The sequence below is a fragment of the Mobula birostris genome, chromosome 25 (genome assembly GCF_030028105.1).
Source record: "Mobula birostris isolate sMobBir1 chromosome 25, sMobBir1.hap1, whole genome shotgun sequence".
Taxonomy (NCBI): domain Eukaryota; kingdom Metazoa; phylum Chordata; class Chondrichthyes; order Myliobatiformes; family Myliobatidae; genus Mobula; species Mobula birostris.
In genome coordinates this window covers 18,508,362-18,531,699 of record NC_092394.1, presented here as the reverse complement: position 1 = coordinate 18,531,699, position 23,338 = coordinate 18,508,362, and the positions used below count along the sequence as shown (strand labels likewise).

General features: G+C 42.7%; 1 protein-coding gene across 2 annotated transcripts in view; it reads right to left on the bottom strand.

Moving 5' to 3' along the window:
* Nucleotides 1-5,746: 5,746 nt before the first annotated feature.
* Nucleotides 5,747-23,338, bottom strand: part of nek8 (NIMA-related kinase 8) — a 98,609-nt gene continuing 81,017 nt past the window's right edge. The window contains exon 15 of one of the 2 annotated variants that reach the window (XM_072243722.1): nucleotides 5,747-5,827. In XM_072243722.1, the coding sequence (XP_072099823.1) occupies nucleotides 5,775-5,827 (53 nt within the window). In that variant the 3' untranslated portion in view covers nucleotides 5,747-5,774. The remainder of the gene's footprint in view (nucleotides 5,828-23,338) is intronic. The other variant, XM_072243724.1, reaches the window with a different exon arrangement.

The window sequence follows — 23,338 nt, the reverse complement described above, 5'->3', positions numbered from 1 at the left end:
ACGGTGATACATTTGCACCTGCATCATTCGAATTGTGTTAATTGCCCTGCATCAATCTAGGAAACTAAGTAATTTTCACCATTGTAAACAAGTTCAAGGAAGCTCATAGACTAGACTGATACTATCACTTAGCACGTCAAATAGCTGATCTATCAATAGCAGGGATATTTCTGTACTCAGAGAGTCAGTTCTCACAAACACTAAACTTGGGTGTCTGGCTCTCTGTCTTCAGAAGTTTTTAGAATATCTGTGTCAATTGTTTTTTTTCCCACAGGGGTGTTTAACATTTAGAGCGTCTCTCGCAGTAGTTATGTAATTCAAAGGAAGTATTGTCAACCCAAAATATTGAAGAATGTCATTGTAACTACTGAAACTCTATTGAATCAACTACTGAACCTTTGACCTTAAAGGTATAAGAATGGGGTGTACTTCTGAGCTTGTGAGACTCTGTGTCCTGTACATCGATGGTGTTGAGGTCGAGAGTTTCAAGTTTCTAGGAGTGAACTTGACCAGCAGCCCGTCCTGGTCCAACCACATTGACAGTATGGCAAAGAAAGCTCACCAGCACCTGCGCTTTCTCAGGAGACTAATAAAATTTAACTTGTCCCTTTTGACCCTCACTGATTTTTACCAAAACACCATAGAAATAATTCTATCCATATACTTCATGCTCTGCACATGACTACAAGAAACTGTAGGAAGTTGAGTGCACACCAAAGCCAGCCTCCCCTCCATGGCCTCTGTCTACAATTCTCACTACCTCAGTAAAGCAGGCAGCAAAATCAAAGACACACCCCCGGAATTCTCTTTCCCCACCCCACTCCTTCAAAAGCCTAAAAGCATGTACCACCAGGCTCAAGGACAGCTTCAACTCTGATGTTATAAAGCTCTTGAACGGTTCCCTAGTACAGTAAGATGGACTCTTGACCTCAGAATTGTGACATTGGACCTGACTGCAGGTCTACCTGCACTGCATGGTCTCTGCACTGTAACACTATTCTGCACTCTGTTATTGTTTTACCTTGTACACCCTCAACACATTTGTAATGAATTGATCTGTATGAATGGTGTACAAGACTAGCTTTTCATGGTACCTCAGTACATAATATTAAAACAATTTACCAATTTAAGAACTGTAATGGTGGAAACCAGCAAAAAGTATATATCTTCCAACTGTAAAGGAGAAACTGCAAGCTACTGGCACTGAGGCATCACTATCAGGATCATATCAGTGGGTGCAAGCCAGGTTGCTAACTCACTCTCTCTTGGGTATCGTTTTAAGCAGAGTAGATCAAATGGAATTGTCATCTTTAAACTGGTTGCTCAATATTATCCCTGCAGTTGACACCTGAAAAAAGAAAGCCTTTCAAATCAAAAGTTCCAACCACTTGTAGAACAGGACTTGAGACAGGAATAAAGAATGTGCTGAATATATTAGTTTCATTGCTGGCAAGCAATAGAGACTGTTCAGGATTCCAGACATCTTGAAGTGGATTCATCTCTTGCTCCAAGGCTCTGTGATCTTGGTATTTTCACAATCTACTTGGGATGCTCAATCAAACAAACTTGGCAGAATTTTGAACTATTGCCTTGTGCTTTTGATTTTGATAATCTGAGTCAAAGTGTTATTTATATTCTAGAGACATTCTGACAGATGCAGCATTTCTGTTCTACGCACTAACAAATGTGTTTTTGTATGAAACTTCTACTAAGTGCATTCTTTTTTTCTTGTCTCGGAGAATATTAACCTTTAACTAACACATGGATCTCTCTCTCTCTCTCTCTCTGCCCTGAAATATATGAACAAATTCAATTCAATCACAGATTCTTCTGTTATTTTTTCATTTTGTTATGTGTGTGTGATATTTGAGAATGCATTAAATTCTTCTGGGCTTTCTAACACTATATGTGCTGTGTGTGTGACTATATGGCTTTGGTTTGCACCCTGGCCCTAGAGAAATAATGTTTCATTTAACTGTATACGTGCATATGGTTCAAAGACAATAAACTGTACAAATACAGAAAGAAAGAAATAATAATAATGAATAAATATGCAATAAATATTGAGAACATGAGATGAAGAGTCCTTGAAAGTGAGTCCATAGGTTGTGGGAACATTTCAGTGATGGGGCAAGCGAAGCTGAGTGAAGTTGGTTCAAGACGTTGATGGTTGAGAGGTAATTACTGTTCCTGAACATGGCGGCGTGAGTTCTGAGGCTACTGTGCCTTCTTCCTGATGGCAGCAGTGAAAAGAAAGCATGTCCTGTGAGATGAGGTCCTTGACGATGGATGCTGCTTTGTCTTGTTCCATCCTGTGGGACCTCAGGGGGAGCAAACTCTATAGTCATTAGCTTGTTGGTACACATCTACTGGGATGGAATGTTCTAGGTCCAAATCCTGCTCAAGCCCGTGACATAAGATGGATACTCCTTTAGATTGGCATCCTGGTCAGCCGAGATACTGTATGATGGACCAACAGGCTGTTCCTGTGCTATGTACCTTTTTATAAATCAACAAACTACAGTGGAGCAGAGAGACTGCAACATGTACGAGACCTTGTCATTCAAATGACATATTCAGTCAAGGCCCTTAATATTGGTGAACAATACACAATCATTTGTATATGGGAATATTCAGAACATAATGTTCTTACTATTTCCAAATCAACATTCCACCCACCTTCCAATTAAACATCTGCAGAAGAAGACATGAAATAATGTTTTATATCCATTCTGAATTTTACTCCCTGTTCCGATTTTAATCCACACAGTACAAATCACTTCACTTCATTGTTTGTGTATCGAGGATCTTGGAGTCTGGGTCCATGGCTCCCTTGAAGTGGTGGCACAAGTTGTTAGGATGGTAAAGAAGGTGGACGGCACACTTACCTTCCTTCGTAGAGTCCCTGACTTCAAGAATTAGGAAGTTATGTTGCAGCTTTTATAAAACTCATCAGGAATATAGCATTCAGTTCTAGTGACTCCATTATTGGAAGGAGAAGATGCAGAAGAGATTTACCAGGATACTTCCTGGACTGGGGCGCCACGGTACTGTCATGGTTAGCACGATGCCATTACAGCTCGGGGCGTTGGAGTTCAGAGTTCAGAGTTCAATGCCAGTAAGGAGTCTCTGTACATCCTCCCTGTGGAATGTGTGGGTTTCCTCCAGGTCCTCTGGTTTCCTCCCACAGTCCAAAGACATACAGGTTAGTAGGTTAATTGGTCATTGTAAATTGTCCCGTGACTTGGTTAGGGTTAGGGTTAAACTGGGGTTGATGGGGGTTGGTGGGCAGGGCTGCTCAAAGGACCATGTTGTATTGCTAAATAAGTAAATTAGTGGGTAAGTTTTGTAAGGAGAGGTTGGACAAACTAGGGCTGTTTCCTCTGGAGTGGTGGGGGTTGAGAGGAGACCTGATAGAAGTTTATAAAGTTATGAAGGGTATAGATAAACAGTCATAAACACAGGATGTTCTTCAGCTGCTGGAAATCTTGAGCAACACACACAAAATGTTGGGGGAACTCAGCAAGTCAGGCAGCATCCACAGAGGGCAATGAACTGTTGAAGTTTCGGGCATAGACAACTGGTGTACTGTATTTTTGCAGGGTCAGAATGTCTAATACTAGAGGACACGCCTTTAAGGTGAGAAGAGGAAAAGTCAAGGGAGATATGCAGGGACTGGAGGATGTCTGGAACTCTCCATTGGGGTGGTGGTGGAGAGAGATATGCTAGAGATGTACCTGTGTTCTATGTCTATTAAGCACATTGAAGTGTTTCATTGATTAGAAGCAGGACAGTTACACTCAAGTGAATCCTAATAATTGATGTTAACACATTGATCTGGCTTGCATTTGTGTCATAGATATTTCCAGTTTGATCACCACCTTTCAATGGTGATAGTCTATAGTCTCCTTGTGAGATTTTTGGATTCACAAACCAGAGAAAATCTGCAGATGCTGGAAATCCAGAGCAAATCACACAAAATGCTGAAGGAACTCAGCAGGCCAGGCAACAGCTATGAAACAGAGTACAGTCGATGTTTCAGGCCGAAACCCTTCGGCAGGACTGGAGGAAAAAGCTGAGGAGTAGATTTAAAAGGTTGGGGGGGGGGGAGAGACACACCAGGTGACAGGTGAAATCTGGAGGGGGAGGGATGAAGTAAAGAGATGGGAAGTTGATGGGTGAAAGAGACAGAAGGCCATGGAAGAAAGAAAAGGAGGGAGGTGCACCAGAGGGAGACGATGGACTGGCAAGGAGATAAGATGCGAGAAGGGAAAGGGGATGGGAAATGGTAAAGGAGGGGAAGTGGGGGGCATTACTGGAAGTTATAGAAACTGATGTTCATGCCATCAGGTTGGAGGCTACCCAAACGGAATACACCCTATCCTCGTTATATGCGGGGGATACGTTCCTCGAAGTCGACACATAATGTGAAAACGCATAATATGAATAATTATTTAAATGGAGAAAATTGGGTTGCGTTCTTGAGGGCTTCCTAAATATGTTTTATCTGTAATTTATTCACATTTTCATACCAATACGACACAAAAGCAGTACTACAAGGCAACATTTGTATTATATTTCATCAATTTAAGGTAATATTCAATGTAATAAATCATAGAATATTAACATCTGAGGGTTTACAGTACTCACCAACAGTGGCAGGTGTGTTCGCTCCGGGAGGTGAGTGGTTGTTGTGGTGTCGGGCAGCTTTACATGGATGAGGTGGATGGTTGTGTGTCGTCAGGATCGTCAAGGACAGGAGGGGGTGAAGGAAGACTCACAAAACAAAACTCTCGGTACTGCCGGCAGCAGGAGATGACACCGGTTTGAAGAAGGTGGTGAGGATTGCTTGCTTGGCAGCATTTTGCTTTTCAGCATAAATTTGCTTGTAGGGAAGAAGGCTTTACTGCAGGGAATGATTGAAATGCTGACTCCGTTCTAAACTTGGGTCCATGTCCATCGCCATTTGTGCCAAGTGTTCAGCAGCCTTAAAAAATTCTGCCAGTTGCTTCAGAGTGGAAGACCTGACCTCTTTCCAGGATTCATCGATGTTGTTGATGGCATGTCTGATGTTGAAGGTCTTCCACCATGCCCTCACCATTGGTAAACTACCGGGATTTTCAAAATCGTCTGTTGCTTGCAGCTTCTGAGAGACAGCTCGCCGTAAAAAATACGCCTTGAATGTGGATCACACCTTGGTCAAGTGGTTGAATCAGCGATGTTGTGTTAGGTGGCAGGAAACACACTGTTATGTTAGGATGAATGCCGTCCAAATGTTTAGGATGGGCTAGCGCATTGTCAAGCAACAAAAGAACTTTAAAGGCAAGATTCTGTTCTCGGCAGTAGCGTTCAGCCTCAACAGCAAAATGGTTAGCAAACCAATCTTCAAAGATTTGACCAGTGACCCATGCTTTCTTCTTAGCTGCCCAGTGGACAGGAAGCATATTCTTACTCAAACCCTTAAGAGCACGGGGGTTTAGTGAATGGTAAACTAAGAGAGGCTTCATCTTACAGTCTCCTTCGGCATTGGAACACATAAGCAAAGTCAATCCTTTGCTGCCTTGAAACCTGACGCAGTTTTTTCATCCTCACTTATGTAAATGCATATCGGCATACGCTTCCAAAAAAGCCTGGTCTTGTCTGCATTAAACACCTGCTTTGGTGTGATGCCTAACTCAGCTATCATAGCCCACAACTGCACAGGGTAGTGTCCCAGAGCTGTGTTACCTTCACCTGACGACACACTGTTTATAATTTCCTACTTTTTTCAAGCATTAAAGCGGTACTCTGTCGCTTGGCTGATGGCCCAGGACTTGACATCGGACGCCTAGGAGGCATAGTTAAATATTTCAAGCACAAAATCACTGCACCATAGGTAAAAACACAAAAGTTTAAGAGCGCAAGATCGCACATCTATACGTTGCCAAAACCAATGCGAGACTGGCAGGAGTGAGACTGTGAGGCGTGCGCACGTGACTTGTATTGGTGGGAAAGCGATGCTTCTCGTCCCAACAGTGAGACTGTGAGGCATGCACATGTGACTTGAATTGGCGGGAAAGCAGTGCTCCTCGTGTAACTGTGAGTTTTGGACGCATATAACGAGAAGCTGGTGGAAATAGGTTCCTCGCGTAACTGTGAATCCGCATAGTCTGAAGATGCATATAACGAGGGTAGGGTGTATAAGGCGTTGTTTCTCCAGCCCAAGTGTGGCCTCATCACGGCAGTGGAGGAGGCCATGGATGGACATATCAGAATGGAAATGGGAAGTGGAATTAAAATGGGTGGCCACTGGGAGATCCTGCTTTTTCTAGTGGACAGAGCGTAGGTGTTCAGTGAAACAGTCTCCCAATCTACGTCGGGTCTCACCGATATACAGGAGGCCACACTGGGAGCACCAAACACAGTATGTGACCCCAACAGACTCACAGGTGAAGTGTCACCTCACCTGGAAGGCCTGTTTAGGGTCCTGAATGCTAGTGAGGGAGGAGGTGTAGGGGCAGGCGTAGCACTTGTTCCGCTTGCAAGGATAAGTGCCAGGAGGGAGATCAGTGGAGAGGGACGAATGGACAAGGGACTTGCGTAGGGAGCGATCCCTGCAGAAAGCAGAAACTGGTGGGGGAGGGAAAGATTTGCTTGGTGATGGGAACTACCCATAGTACTGCCATGGTAATTTGGTTTCTACCATGGTTCCTATTTACAGAAATTGCTTAAGGATGGCAATGTAATCTCTTTACATCTCTAGTGATCACCATTCTGGGTTCAATTTCTGCCACTCTCTGTAAGGACTTCATATGTTCTCACCCTGACTATGTGGGTTTCCTCAGGGTACTCTGGTTTCCTCCTTCATTCTGAAGAATTACGGCTGGGGTTAAGATTGGTAGGTTGTGGGCAATACTATATTGTCATCGGAAGTGTGCTGACACCTGTGGGTTGCCCCAGCACAATCCTCACTGATTTGACATGACGCAAAAGACGCATCTCACTATCTGTTTCAATGTTTTGATGTACATGTGATAAATAAAGCTAATCTTTGTCTATATAAATTAGATACAGACACGGATCGAGGACCAACTCTGCCTTACTACAGAACAGCTGAATCCCAAATACAAATGGGAATTTCCACATTCTATTCATCAACATAGCCTCTGAAAATAAAACTGCCTGTATTGAATTCTGCACAGTGAAAACTGAAACAAATTACCTCACGTAGAAGGCTAGTAGGTAAATGAAAGCTCTTTATATTATTTTTATTCTGGCATCTTCCCCTTCCTTTTCCAATCCTGAAGAAGTGTCTTGGTCCAAAACACTGACTGCTATTTATTTCCACAGATGCTGCCTGACCTGCTGAGTTCCTCCAGCACTTTGTGCGTGTTGCTCTGGATTTCCAGCACCTGCAGAATCTCTTGTGTTTATAAGGAAAGCCCTGCATAGATTCAGAATTAATAAACTGTGTAAACAATGGGGTCTCCGATAAGACTCCAAATTTCACTAGAGCCCTCATTTCTAAAAAGAAATGGTATTCTTAATTGTCTTAAGGAAGGTACCCAGATTGTAAAAAGAAACGAAGGAATATTTAACCCTTTCTACCATAGTAACTGCTCACTTAGAGGATTACAATTATATTAACAGCAGTGTAAACAAAAGCCTAGGTGAATTATGAATCAAATTCAGATATTCAGTGCTCAATTTTTGATGCTGTATGCTGATGGAAGATAACTTTCAGGTCACTAGCTTAATTCAAAAAAAGACAGACAGCATTTCCCTACTTTACTAATTATTTATTTATTTCATTTCATCCTAGCCTGAACATGGGACAATTTACAATTACCAATCAACCTACCAACCATCACACCTTTGCACTGTGGGAGCAAACTGGGATAATGGGAGGAAACCCACATGGTAACAGGGAGAACGTATAAACTCCTTACAGGCAGCAGCGGGAATTGAACCCGGGTCGCTGGTACTGTAAAGCGTTGTGCTAACCACTACGCCACCATGGAAGTAATGAAAAGAGTACCCCATCGTTGTTGTGTATATAGGCATTGCACCAGTTTGGCTCCAGCTAGAGTACTGTGTGCACTTTTGGGCAGTGCCACTTCAGGAAGATGCAACGGCTTTAGGGAAAGAACAGAGGACATTTAACAGAATTAGGATGATCAATAGACCTGTGATTGAGATGGGTAGACCAAGAGATGTGATACAAGAATTTAAAGAGATTAAAGATTTAGACAGAGAAGCAGGATCAATTAGTTCAAAGATCAATGGTCGTCAGCAATATTTCACATCAAATGTTAATTCACAATGTCATCAAAAATTAAAAAGAAAAATCAGTTCTTGTGGCTTACTAAAATATACCTAAATTTGTCTGCTGTAATTGAAAATGGTATCTCCCTGAAATTCGCCTTTATTTCATTAACGTTTGAGCCATTAATTCACAGGATAACAATCTTTAGGGTTTCAGCCACAGCTAAATTGAACCTCTTTTGTCCCTGGCTCACAAGGTGTTGAATAACACGTCTTCTTGAGGCCTGGGATCGCTACAGTGCAATGCTGCACCTCCAGAAGCATTATCTTTGGTGCCTTATATTAGAGATATCCCACTCCGTCATACCAAAAATCTCCTGCCCTGTAGATGTGAATTCCCAGGATGTGAGTGACTGTATAAATACTAACTCTCTTTTGACTTTTCCTTCTGGATTTGTTGCTCAGAGACTAGTCTTTGCAGTTATTCCATTGATCACAATGTTTCACATCAACAGCTCACAGGAAATCATATTTGTAGCTGTGTTTTATTATCAAGATACAAAATACTATATTCATAATAAAAATATTTACAAAACTAAACATGCAATGCCTTTTCATTCTTTACAACCATAGTCAATGCTTTCAGTACTATTCTATTACATCCCTACGCATCAATAGTACTACTGTCACTCATAAGGGCTCCTGGGGTGGTATACTACCACTGTAATTGAGGAGTTACAGGAGTTTGTGGGCACGTGGCCAACTGGTTAAGGCATTGGACCAGCAACCTGAAGGTCGTGAGTTCGAGCCCCAGCCTAGGGAACGTGTTTGTGTCCTTGAGCAAGGCACTTAATCACACATTGCTCTGCGATGACTCTGGTGCCAAGCTGTATGGGTCCTAATGCACTTCCCTTGGACAACATTGGTGTCGTGGAGAGGGGAGACTTGCAGCATGGGCAACTGCTGGTCTTCCATACAACCTTGCCCAGGCCTGTGCCCTGGAGAGTGAAGACTTTCCAGGCGCAGATCCATGGCCTCGCAGGACGAACAGATGCCTTTACTTCAATTGAGGAGTTTCCTCCCTCAACTGCCCCCACACCCCTCCAATAGAGAAGAACCCTACACTGGGGCTCTTCCCCCACCAAGCCTTTGTGATGACCGCACCAAGCTTCAGTGTGTTCTTCAGCACGTACTCCTGCAGCTTGGAATGTGCCAGTCAGCAGCTTCTCTCCACGGACATCTCAGTACACATAACCGTTACATTACCAATGGTCTCTGTTGTTAAGGAATTAGAAACCAGCACTCCAGGGTTTACCAGCGTAAAAGGAATGGGCTGGATTGCATTTAATATGCACAAGTCTCTCCATATTACCATGCGATCTCAGTGTGAATGTGAGCCTGAGGCCAGATTGCTGCTAAATTTACTTGCTTATCATCCTATCTTTGACTCAACCAAGACATCGTTCCTGTTGACTACTTCCGTGTGAGATTTCAAATTGCCTATTTAGTCTCAAAATGCAATTGAGCAACGTGAGGAATGTGGCAGCAAGTTACAAAATTAAACCTTTCTGAGGATGTTCGTACAAAATAAAGTACAGTGCTGGAGCTTATGTAATAAAAACCATGAAATGCTTATGGGCTTGGAGCCCCAGGCGATGTCTAACATTCAGCGAGATCAGGAGCAGCTGAAGTTCTTAATACTTAGTCTGGGACGATTAGATAAAATTAGCTATAATAAGAAGGAACGGATGACAATTAATCTTCATAATCTTGAGTAATGGATGGTTGATGATTTTTATTAGGTCTTCAATGTGAGAAGGAGTTTTGATACCAAATTTAACACTGAGGCAGCAAATAAGAGCAAGTGTAGATCTCACAGACCCTCAGGTCTGCAGTCCTGTTCAGTACGATCATGGCTGATTGGCTATATTAGTTCTGAAGGTTGTTATAGCCGGGGGTGGAAGTGGGGATAAGCTCCCACTACCTATTAAATGCTCCCAATGGCGTGTGTCTCAAATAGCCTCTGACAACTAAGTCCAGCTCCTGGCCTTTATGTGTGGTTTAGCTACTAAGCCCGGCGGAACCGTTTCTACTGACAGGAGGAGGGGCAAAGGCGGGTTGCTGGTGCCTTAAAACCAGTCACTTTGGGCAGATGGGGCTTGTCAGCCATGGTCGGCAGCTCAGCTAGGAGAAGGAAAACTGATCTCAAACCTCTACTGCCTTGCAACTATACCCACTCATGGGGAAGGTTCCAGGAGTAAGCCCCAAGGAAAAAATCTGGACCTGGAGCCCCTAAGGCAGTCCTACATTGAGTTCAATGCTGACTGGCAATGTTGCTGCTGTCAAACTGCATCGGTCTCTGCCATTCCTTTAGGTTCATCAGATGTGCGGAGAGGGGGAACCTGCTACATGGGCAACAGGCTGCTCTCCATATCGTACTGCCCAGACTTGTGTATCTAGACAGCTAGGATGCAATATCCATGGTTGACCCCAACCAGCAGAGGCCTCCTCCTCCTCTGGTGGTCTATCTCAATATTCCCATTCTCTCCCCATACCCTTGATGCCTTTGCATTAGAAACTCATCCATGTCCTTCATAAAGTTGTTCAATGACCTGGCCTCTATAGTACAGCCTCTGTATGAGCAAATCCCACATGCTCACCACAATCTGAAAACAGAAATTTCAGGCAGGGGAAAATTTTCTCCACATCCAGTCTCTGTCAGAATTACTTCAGACGTAATCAGATCCTCTTTCAGATTCATATTCACATTTGCACGTCCATGGACACATACCGAGTAATGCGTCATTTGTGTTAACAACCAACACAACCCAAGGATGTGCTGGGAGCAGCTTGCAAGTGCCACCACATATTCTGGCACCAATGTAGAACACCCAAAGTGTTTACAGAACAACACAGAACAAGCAACAAAACCACAACTGCAAAATAAGCCCGGTTCCTCCCCTCTCACACCCACCCACCCTCGCACATAAACGGTCCTCCAACTCAAGGACTGGCCTTCGGGCCTCCAGGTTTCGGCCTTTGGGCCTAGACTTCCAATTGACCTTCGGTATCAACATAACGACAGGACTCCAAAATCCATGCTTGACCTCTGGGCTCCCCAGCTGATCGGCCCTCTTTCTTCCATGTGCTAATTCTTAAAGCTTCAGCTATGTGAACATGCATTGGTCCTGGGTATGTTTGTCTTTTCACTGGATATGTGGAACAGACCTTGTCCCCAGTTTATTTGGTGCCATTCTCCCAACTATTTCTCCAGTACATTGACGACAGCATTGGCGCCACATCGCATAGAACTCGAAAATTCCATCACTTTTGCTGTCACTTTCCACTCTGCTCTCATATCTGTATCATTTAGATAGCATGCACACGTGCATGCACGCACGCACACATGCATACGCAGAATCACTGACCATGTAAACCATAAGCATAAATATAAATCATGCATACATTCTTTACTCTGCTCTCCTTCCCTAGTTTAGCTATCTCTGACCCCTTTCCCCTAACTTCCCCCCCTGTCTTCCCACTGCCATCTCCCTATCCCTTCTCATCAGTCACCTGCTTCCTAGATGACACATTCCCTCTTCCTTTCTCTCTTGATTTCCACACCAGACTCTGTTACAATTTTCCCCAATCTCCAGCCCCTGTCTGCAGGCTGATTCAACCTTCCTCTCTGACAGACGGCATGATGAGAGATCAGGTAAGCACATCTTCACATCCCGCTCAGTCAGCACCGGTGAGCCACACGGTTGTGCTTTCTGCTCTCACCTATTTTTTCTCTGCACCAATGACTATGGCTGCAGTGATCCATCAGTTAAATTGAAAAAGTTTGCAGACAACACCACTGTCATTGGACTAATCACCAAAGGTGACTGAAAACCTCTAACATTATATTTTTTTATTTTTTATAACTGTTGAAAATTGTTTTTTCTTTTGTCACGCCAACACACCACAGCAAATTCCTAAAACACGTAAATGTATATGGCAAATAATGTCAGTCTTTCCTCTCCCTTAATAAGGTTGGCCACTGATCTCTTTAGGAATCACTCCCCCAATTGCTCTCCCTTGACTTAGTTCTGGCAACCGTGCTGCCAGAATCACAGGCCCTTTCTAGAAAGTCTCTGGAGCATCGTTACCTGCCCTCCTGTTGCTGTATAACATTGGCAGAGTTCAGTCTCAGGCTAGGTCTCAGCACACCATTTCCCAATGGACAGCAGTGGTCAGGAAAAGTAGTACCTTGCTTGGCCACCACCTTCATCCAAATGAGCTGAGGAAGTCCGGCCACTGTGCTCCCTCTACATTCTCCAGGCCTCCTTACGTTTCCCTTTTAAGTTCCATTGAGATTGTAATTTCATTTGCAACCATGAATGCATTTGCTATAATTGCAAATGCAGCATTAAGAAAAAGCCCAAAAATGTTCAAAAATTACAAATCAATTCAATGGTAAATCTCCTCTCTTGCAAAGGCATATTCTTGAAGACTTGTCAAAATTAGATAGCACTGATATGAGGGAATAAACACTCTACTATGGATAGTGAACAACAATATTACCATGTACTTTCAGACTGTCAAGATAGTAGGCACTTGCAAGATAAATGAAATTGCATGGACCGTGACCACTTGAGAGGAAGGAGATTACATGAGCAAGTGAGATCACAAGGGTAATGTTAAGCAGGTAAGCAATAAAAAGGACAAAATCACTCTTTTGCAGTTGTATGATCAAATGGGATTGCACTGATAGACAGCATACAATTTCATCTTCCAAATGTCACAGGAAAAGGAACAGGCCATTTGCCATAATTGATTTACACAACTGTGCAAAAGTCTTAGGCACATGCTGTATATCAGTGGTCATGCTCCACTTGAATCTCTGTCTTTTCTGTCTTATTTAGCCACATTATCACACCCATTTACCCTTTCAGCTACTTGGCTTTAGTAATATTGCTAGTAAATAATAACTATATTACTTAAATAGTAATATTATTTCTATTTGGGAATACAGGTAGATGATAAAATAAAGTCTAATGAAGAATTAGTTAGTAGAGAAAAACAGGTATTTCACTGTGGTAATGTCCCCATCTACATAAACATGGCTTCATTTAATCTGTTAGTGCTAGTGTAATTCAGGGGCTATGAATGATGCTTTTCTCACAGCAACCTAAAGATGGCGAAAAGGTATTCAATCACAGCACTACAGACTCGATGTGAAAGCTTTAGCATAAATTAAACCTTAGTGCCATGATTCAAGTAAGTTATGTTAATGATATTTGGAATACTTTGTAAATCTGCAAAGTAGTGAGGTGCTTTAGCCAGAAGGTGGTGAATCTGTGGAATTCGGTGCCACAGACAGCTTGTGGATGCCAAATCATTGTGTATACAGTGCTTAAAGGTTCTTAATTAGTAAGAGTGACAAAGGTGAAGACGGGAGAATGGAACTGAGAGGAATAATAAATCAGTCATGATGCAATTGTGGAGAAGATTTGATGGACCGAATGGCCTAATTCTGCTCCTATGTCTTATGATCTTATGGAGTTATTTTGATTTCTGGGAATATGAACTTACGCCCACATAAACACACAGGGAAGCCCTGCGGAATACTGTACTGTGCAAAAGTCTAAGGCACGTATACATAGCTAGGGTGCCTAATGACTTTTGCACAGTACTGTCATAATTTTATGTATTGCACTGTACAGCTGCTGAAAAAAAACAAATTTCATGTCACTTGTGAGTGATGATAAACCTGATTCTGATATGGGTCTCTATTGTGGACTGAGAGTGGGAAGGGGGCAGGGAGAGGGGAATCATGGTTGGGAAAAGGGGAAGGGAGAGGGGAGGGAGGGGGAAACACCAGAGAGACATTCTGTAATGATCAATAAACCAATTGTTTGGAATCAAATGACCTTGCTGGGTGTGTCTGCACCCACACCACACCCCCACCTTTGGCACTCCTTTTTCTGTCACCTGTCCCATACATCCTTTGCTCCCGCCAGACTGACTAACTCGCTCTCCACTCTATGTTGACAAATACAGTACTATGCAAAAGTCTTAGGCACCCCAGCCATGTACTGTTTATGTGCCTAAGACTTCTGCACTGTACCATATCTCCAATGATAGTGACAGAACTGAGCTCATCGTCCCCAACCTGTTAACTGTTTTTTGGTTCTGTATAACTGTGAACACCAAAGCCTTGAAGCAACAGTCAGATCCAGAAACCAATCACCTGTGAAGCCCTTAATACTGTGACTGAAATGCCATAAGAAAAATACACACATAGGAGCTCTGTAATCCCGAAGGACAGAACATAAAAGGTCTTTAATTCGCTTGTCTTGTCTACCTGAGAATTCTTTCTATTTCCATTCCCTGAAGATACTGCCCATGTTATTTTAAGAAGGAAATATTATTAAGCTGACACAAACATAGTATCTCGATAATCTTCCCGAATGGTAGGAAAGTAGTTCTTGTAACTAAAGTGCACCAGGACACTTTTAAGGCGGCTTTTTATCCCTAAGCTCTAAGGCCACCAAAAGATCTGATCTATCAGTTCCACATCTGCCTTGACAGCTTCACTGCTGGACAAAATTGAAATGAGTTTCTGGAGGTTTGAGGCAATCTCAAACTAGTATTCTGAGGAATGACATATAGTTATAGTTATACACTATGGAATTTAAACTGCCACATCCATACTGTCCCATCTTACTGTGTTCTGCTATAGAAAAGGATTGAGACTCAGGAAAATTTACATTTTAATAGAGTTTATTCCCCAGCCTTCTACAGAACCAATCGTGCCTAGCCTGCATGCACACATGATTCAAATGTTTTTAAAGGGAGCATGCAGACAGAAATCGAAGGGCACAAGCCTTGAACAAGTAATCCCTTTCAGATACCCATTTAGTCGAGATAATAGGTAGGGACGGGGGAGCAAACATTTACTAATCCATCATATATTGCTACAGCGGCCAATGACATTTCCTGAGCTGTTCAGAGCAGAACTGTCCAAGGTTTATCCAATTTGAAGATGTTTCAATTTTCTCAAAAGAAATATTCTTGCAGTTTTCCATTGTAAAGTATATTTTAGTCTCAGTGTCCATTTTGTTTCTCCTTCTTGCAGATTTCTGCCCTGACAGCAGCCATAAATCCAAGGCTGTTGCTTACTGTCCATCTCTATGGAGACTCAAATCTGAATGGCCTGCTCGGTCACCTTCAGTGTGATGTTGAGAGAGTTAGGGGCATTGGTGAATCTGGATTCACATACAGCCAGACCAGGTAAGGATTTCCTTCCACACATCATCTCATAGTTCAATGCAAGTTTATTATCAAAGTACAGATGTCACCATATGAAGCCCTGAGATTCATTTTCTTGTGAGCAAACTTAATAAATCCATAATAGACTAATAACCATAACAGAATCAATGAGACCATTTTGTTCAACCAGTGTAACTGGGCAAATATAAAAAGAAAGAAAGAATGATAATAAATAAATAAGCAATAAATATTGAGAACATGAGATGAAGAGTCCTTGAAAGTGAGTCCATCGGTTATGGGAACATTTCAATAATGGGGCAAATGAAGTTGAGTGAAGTTATCCCCTCAGTTCAAGAGCGTGATGGCCGAGGGGTAATAACTGTTCCTGAACCTGCTGGTGTGGTACCTGAGGCTCCTGTGCCTTCCACCTGATGGTTGAGGGGTAGTAACTGTTCCTGAACCTGGTGGTGTGAGTCCCGAGGCTCCTAGTGCATCTGGTCTCACTGATATATGTAGAGGAGGCAGCACCAGGGGCACGGGATGCAGTAGATTATCCCAGCAGACCTGCAGGTGAAGTTCCACCTCACCTGGAAGGACTGGCTATGGCCTTGAATGGTGGTGAGCAAGGAGGTATAGGGGCAGATGTAGCACTTAGCACAATTGCAACTATAAGTGCCAGGAGGGAGATCAGTGGGAAGGACAAGGTAGTTACAGAGAGAGTGAACCCAGTAGAAAGTGGGGGTGCCTGGTGGTGGGATCCCATTGGTAGTCTTCAACCTGAATGCATCAACATCAATTTCAAGTCACTATAACAACTCCTATCTGCAGGCTGAAAATAAACGGGGAAGACATAAAACAAGTACAGAACTTTTGCTACTTAGGAAGCTGGGTGACATTAGATGGCAGGTGCGACTTGGACATTAAAAGAAGAATAGGGATGGCAAAAGACACCTTTATAAGAATGAAGAGTATACTGACCAATACTAAACTAGGCATGACAACCCACCTCAGAATACTGAAATGTTACATTTATCCAGTTACGTTATATGGCTCAGAATGTTGGACAATATCTAGTAACATGAGGAAACGAATTGTAGCAGCAGAGATGTGGTTTTTGAGGAGGATGCAAAGAATATCATGAATGAAACGATATCTAACGAGGATGTCATGAACAGAGCAAACACAAAAAGAGAAATAATGTATGAGATCATGAAAAGGCAACGTAACTTCATTGGACATGTGATTAGGAAAGAGGAGTCAGAATGCACGGTAATTATGGGAAAGATTGAAGGGAAGAAGGCAAGAGGAAGGCAAAGACAAATGATGATGGAGGCAGCAGCCAGAGAACTGGAAATGAATACCAATCAATTGATCCTCTTAACCCGAAACAGGAGTGTGTGGGCCATGGCAGTCAAAGCTCAAACTGGGCACGGCACCTGATGATGATGATGATAACAACTCCCCTCTGTTTCCATTCCCCCCTTGGTTTTCACTCATTCTGATGGCCCTCTCACTCCTCACCTGATGACCTGCTCCTCACCTTCTCCTGGTTCCCCACTTCCTTCCTTTATCCTGTGGTCTACTGTCCTCTCCAATCAAATTCCTCCTTCCGCTCTTTACTTTTTCCACTTATCATATCCCAGTTTCTTACATCATCCACCCTCCTTCCCTCTCACCTAGTTTCCTCTATCACCTGCCAGCTTGTGCTCCTTCCCATCCTTCCACCCATTCATTCTGCCTCCTGCCCCCTTCCTGTCCTGATGTAGGGTCCTGGCCTGAAACATCAGCCGCTCATTTTCCTCCATAGATGCTGCCTTACCTGCTGAGTTCCTCCAGCATTTTGTGTGTGTTGTTTACGTGTATTCCTCAAGACTTCCAGCATCTGCAGAATCTCTGCTGTCTGTTATATGGCCGGGCAGATTTAAACTTGTGACTGGGAGCAGTATTCCAAGTCTCTGGTTACCAGTACCTGATGCTGAGATACATCCTTGGATGCTCTGGGACACATCATCAGTGATGTAATCTGGGGTCATGGGATGTCTTGGGTCTTTCAACATCAGGCAGTCTCACCCGGGTGCCCCACCCAGGTTGATCAGGCCTTGGCTTGTGTCCCAGCAGCACTGGTCCACGGGTCACATTTCTTGATCCATAGCCATCTGGAGGCTCACTCAGCAGCTTTTATGACAATGCAGGATACAGTGCTACAGCTAAGCAAGTGAAGTGCAAGGGTCATTATGAAGTAGATTTGGAGATCAAAAGGTCAGCTTCAGTGAGTGGGAGATCTGATCAAGAGTCTGATGACATCAAGGTAGAAATTGTCCTTGATTCTGCTGGAAAAGTCTGGTGGTACTCTGCAAATGTCTTAGACACACATGTACAGCTAGGGTGCCTAGACTTTCACACAGTATCGTATTTGTCAACATGGAGCAGAGAGCCAGTTTGTGAATCTGACGGAAGCAAAGAATAATGGGAATGGCGAGGTTGGAGCACCATGAGAGGGTTAGGGACAGGTGGCAGAGAAGGAACACCAGGGGTGGGATGGGGGGGAAGGTGGCGTGGGTGCAGACACACCCAGCCCTAAGACACCAGGCAAGGTCATTTGATTCCAAGCAATTGGTTATTTATCAAACAATTGATCATTGTAGAATGTCTCTCTGGTGCTTCCTGCTCCCTTCTCCTTTTCGCAATCATGATTCCCCTCTCCCTGTTCCCTTCCCACTCTCAGTCCACAAATGAAACCCAAATCAGAATCACGTTTAACATCAATCACGGATGTCATAAAATTTGCTTCTCTTTGTGGCAGCAGTACAGTGCAATACATAAAATGACTGCTGTACTGTGCAAAAGTCTTAGGCACCTTAGCTGTATACAGTACATATACTGTACATGTCTTCAAGCTTTTGTATTCTTGCCCTACAGAAGAGGGGAGAGTAGACCTTGATTAACATTTGCTGCTTTCCTGAGGTGGTAGGAAGTGTACACAGAGGTAATTGGCAGAGGGGGGAGGCTGGTTCCCCTGATGAACTGGGTTATGTTCACACCTCTATACTGGCAGCCCTAACATTAAGGAGATAATCAGTAGAGTAGTCTTCTGTTCACGATAATTTGAAAGGAGGAGACGTGACTTCACTGAAACACACAAAGTAGATGCAAGGAGGCAGATTTAATTGTGCTGTTCATAAAAGTGAGTTATGTCAGTATCTGAAAAGGCAAGAATATGGGGAGAAGTCTGGAGAGTGAGGGTACGAGATCGAGGCTTGAGCCAACTACTCTAACTCCTTAGTCTGGTTCGGAGTGCTGTCGTTTGCATCTATTGTTTGCATAATGTGTGTTTTTTTCTCTCTTTCTCTGCAAAGTGGTTATAGTTTTTCTTTTTAATTGGGTTATTTGGGTTCCTTGCTTTGTGGCTGCCTGTAATCAAACAAATCTTAAGGTGTATAATTTATACATTCTTTGATAATAAATGTACTTTGATTTGATTTATTCTTAAATAGAGCAAGCATGAACTTGACGGGGTGAATGGCCTTTTCTTGTACTACAACCCTTCCATGATTTTATGACAACGGACTGAACTTAGTTATTTGAATTCAAAGTTCAAAGTACATTTGTTATCGAGGTATGTATACTGTATACAACCCTGAGATTCATCTTCTTGCAGGTAGCTACAAGACAAAGAAACACAATGGAATTCAGGAAAAACCCCACCATACAAAGACAGTCAAACACCCAATATGCAAAAAATAAAGAACAAATCATGCAATCAATAGAAAAAAAAACAAAAAAAAAATCCATAGAGCACAATCTGCATAGTCCTTGAAAGTAAACCCACAGGCACGCAGCCAGTTTGGTGCTGCAGCCGATCCTGGAGCTCGATGGCTCCAGGCCACAGTTATGGAGCCAGGTTCAGCAGAGAGGTGAGTGCTGATGGCTGCAGGCCACAACATCAATCAGTTCAGCACCGAGGCAAGTAAAGTTTCACCGAGTAGCGAGCTGAACGCCAGCTCGTCCTCCATCAGCAGCCCTGACGCCTCAATCTTTTTGATCGGTTCAGCAATTAAATTAGCCAAACATTGGTTCATTATACACTCTCAGGCCCAAGCCCCGGTACTGCAATCCAGCCTGAAGTTTCAGACCAGCCCCAAAGTCCACTCCAGCTATGACCACCAGGGCCATACCTGCATTCTTGGGAGACCAGTTCGCCAATTATTTCTGGATACCGCAAAAATGCCAGGTTGTACAGATGGTTCAAAAGCACAGCTCCCAATGGGAAAGTACAGACTGTGGTTTGCAGTAATCATTGTCCCGAGAAAGAATATTTAGTAGAATGGTTAGTAGTTTTGTTAGCTGCCTGCAAGGCGTCACAGTGTCTTGTCAGCACCGTCTTTGCATTTGGACTATGTGGCCTTCAAATGGAAGATCATGCGAATGATAGCTCCATTTAGAAAAATGGTCTACATTGAATAAACACAAGGGATTCTCCAGATGCTGGAAATCTTGAGCAACACAGGCAAAATGTTGGAAGAACTAAGCAGTCAGGCAGCATCTATGGAGGCGAATAAACAGTGAACATTTCAGGCCAAGATTTATTCATCAAGACTACATTGAATAATTTGTGTGATCAAATCTCTAACACTTCTGTTAACATTGTTTGAGCTTAATATGAGCAATGCCATGAGGGTCATTAATCATAATGAGAACAGAAAGGCTATTGAAATAAACTTAGAAGGCCATTGAAGAGTTATGCAATTAACCTTTGAGATTTGGGAACTTGTTTCTCAATGACAAATGATCAAAGTTCTCAAGTGACCTAAGTGGTCACAAAGTAGAAACAAGTTATTAATCAGAAATGAGCCAAGTGATGCTTTTTTTTTAAAAATTAAAGAATTGGGACAAACTTTGCCATGACAGATTATTAACTGCAACTGCCAAGAGTTTAGATGTTAGTTGGGATTTACTTTCTTAAATGTTTTCCTCAGCATTTTGCTAAACACTTGAGTTTGCAACATTGGAGCAAGTGAAACAAGATGAACGGGAAAGCACAGGAGCAACACACAAAACACTGGAGGATCTCAGCAGGGCAGGTAACATGTACTGAGGAGAAAGGCCAAGACCCTTCGTCAGGGCTGCAACTGGGTATTATTCTAACTAATCAGATTGAAGGATTGCAATATGTGTAGTGCAAGGACTAAAATGGCAATATAAATGAGAAATTAGAGTCAAATCAGTTCAGAAAGAAAGCAAATAGTGAGAAAGATTGGATTAGACAGAAAAAAAAGAGAATTTCATAATATAAACAAAAATAATACTTTATTTTAAAATTCCAAAATTCTAATTTGAAGGAATTACTCAACTTTTCTCATCATTGAATGTTAGATTAATTAGTGGTAATTAACATTTAGGACAGAAAACTACAGCACAGAAACAGGCCCTTCAGCCCATCTAGTCTGCTCTGAACCATTTAAACTGCCTACTCCCATTGATGTGCAACTGGACTATAGCCCTATATACCCCTGCCACCCACGTACCTATCCCAAACTTCTCTTAAATGTTGAAATCAAAATCGCATCCTCCACTTGTGCTGGCAGCTCATTCCAGTCTCACCACCCTCAAAGTGAAGAAGATTCCCCACATTTTCCCTTTAAACATTTCACCTTTCATCTTTAACCCATAACCTTTTGTTGCAGTCTCACACAACATCAGTGGAAAAAGCCTGCTTGCATTTTCCCAATCTATACCCCTCATAATTTTGTATACCTCTATCAAATCTGCTCTCAATCTTCTACGTTCTAAGGAATACAGTCCTAATCTATTCAGTCATTCCTTATAACTCAGGTCCTCCAGACCCCGCAACATCCTCGTAAACTTTCTCTGTACCCTTTCAACCTCATTTACATCTTTCCTGTAGGTAGGTGGCCAAAACTGCACACAATACTCAAAATTAGGCCTCACCAATGTCTTATACTTCACATAACATCCCAGCTCCTGTACTCAGTTCTTTGACCTATGAAGGCCAATGCGCCAAAAGCCTTCCTTATGACCCTATCTACCTGCGACACCACTTTCAATGAATTATGGACCTGTATTCCCAGATTGCTTTGTTCTGCCACAGTACTCAGTGCCCTACCACTCACTGTGTAAGATCTCTCTTGGTTGTTCCTTCCAAAGTGAAACACCTCACACTTGTCTGCATTAAATTCCATCAGCCATTTCTCAGTCTTTTTTTTCAGCTGGTCCAGATCCCACTGCACGCTTCGATGGTCTACCTTGCTGTCCACTACACCCCCAATCTTGGCATCATCTGCAAGTTTGCTGATCCAGTTAACTATATTATCACCCAGATCATTGATCTAGATGGCAAACAACAATGGGACTATCACCAATCCCTGCTGCACTCCACTAGTCACAGACCTCCAGACAGAGAGGCAACCACCTACTACCACTCTCTGGCTTCTCCCACAAACCAACGTCTAATCCAGTATACTACGTGCTTCATCTTGAATGTCAAATGACTGAATCTTCTTGACCAACCATCCATACGGGACCTTGTCAAATGCCTTGCTGAAGTCCATGTAGACAACATCCAATGCCTTGCCTTCATCAATTTTGCTGGTAACTTCCTTGAACAACTCCATGAGATTTGTTAGACACGACCTACCATGCACAAAGACATACTGGCTATCCCTAATCTGCCCTCGTCTATCCACCTGTATACCTGGTCCTTTAGAATACCTTTCAATAACTTTCCCACTACTGATGTCAGGCTACTTTATTCTTAGAATCTTTCTTAAACAGTAGAACAACATTAGCTATCCTCCAATCCCCCGGTACTCACCTGTGGCTGAGGATAATTGAAATATCTCTGCTAAAGCCCCTACAATTCCTGCACTTGCCTCCCACAGGGTCCAAGAGAACACCTTGTCAGGCTCTGGGGAATTCTCCACCCTAATTTGCCTTAAGACAGCAAAAACCTCCTCTTCTGTAATCTGAATAGGGTCCATGATCTTGCTGCTGCTTTGCCTCATTTTTATAGACTCTGTGTCCCAAGTAAGTATAAATGCAAAACATCCATCTAAGATATTCCCATCTCATTTGGCTCCACACTTGGATTATTATTCTGATGTCCCTTTTGCTCTTAACACATCTGTGAAAGTCATTAAGTTCCTCCTTCACCTTGTCTGCTAAAGCAAACTCATGCCTTCTTCTAGCCCTCCTGATTTTTCTCTTGTGTTCTCTTGCATTTATTGTACTCCCTATTTGTTCCTAACTGCCTATAGCTGCTATGCACCTCCATTTTTTTGTTAACCAGGGCCTCATATCTCTCGAACACCAAGGGTCTCCAAACCTGTTATCTTGCCTTTTATTCTGAGAGGCACATACAAGCTTTGTAGTCTCAAAATTTCACCTTTAATGGCCTCCCACTTACCAAGTACATATTTGTTGGAAAACCTCCTGTCCCAATCCAAATTTGTCAGATCCTTTCTGATAACATCAAAACTGCCTTTCTCAAAGTTAGAAACTCAGCCCGCAGATCAGACCTATCTTTTTCCATATTTACTTTGAAACTTATGGCATTGTGATCACCAAATGCAAAGAGTTTCCCTACACAAACTTCTGTTATCTGCTCTGTCTCATTCCTTAATAGAAGATCAAGTACTGTACACTCTATTATTGGGACTTCAATGTACTGATTAAGGAAACTTTCCTGAACACATTTGACAAACTCTATCTCATCTAGTCCTTTTACACTGTATTGGACTCCCAGTCAATATGTGGAAAGTTAAAGTCACCTACTATCACAACCCTATGTTTCTTATAGCAGTCTGTGATCCCTCTACAA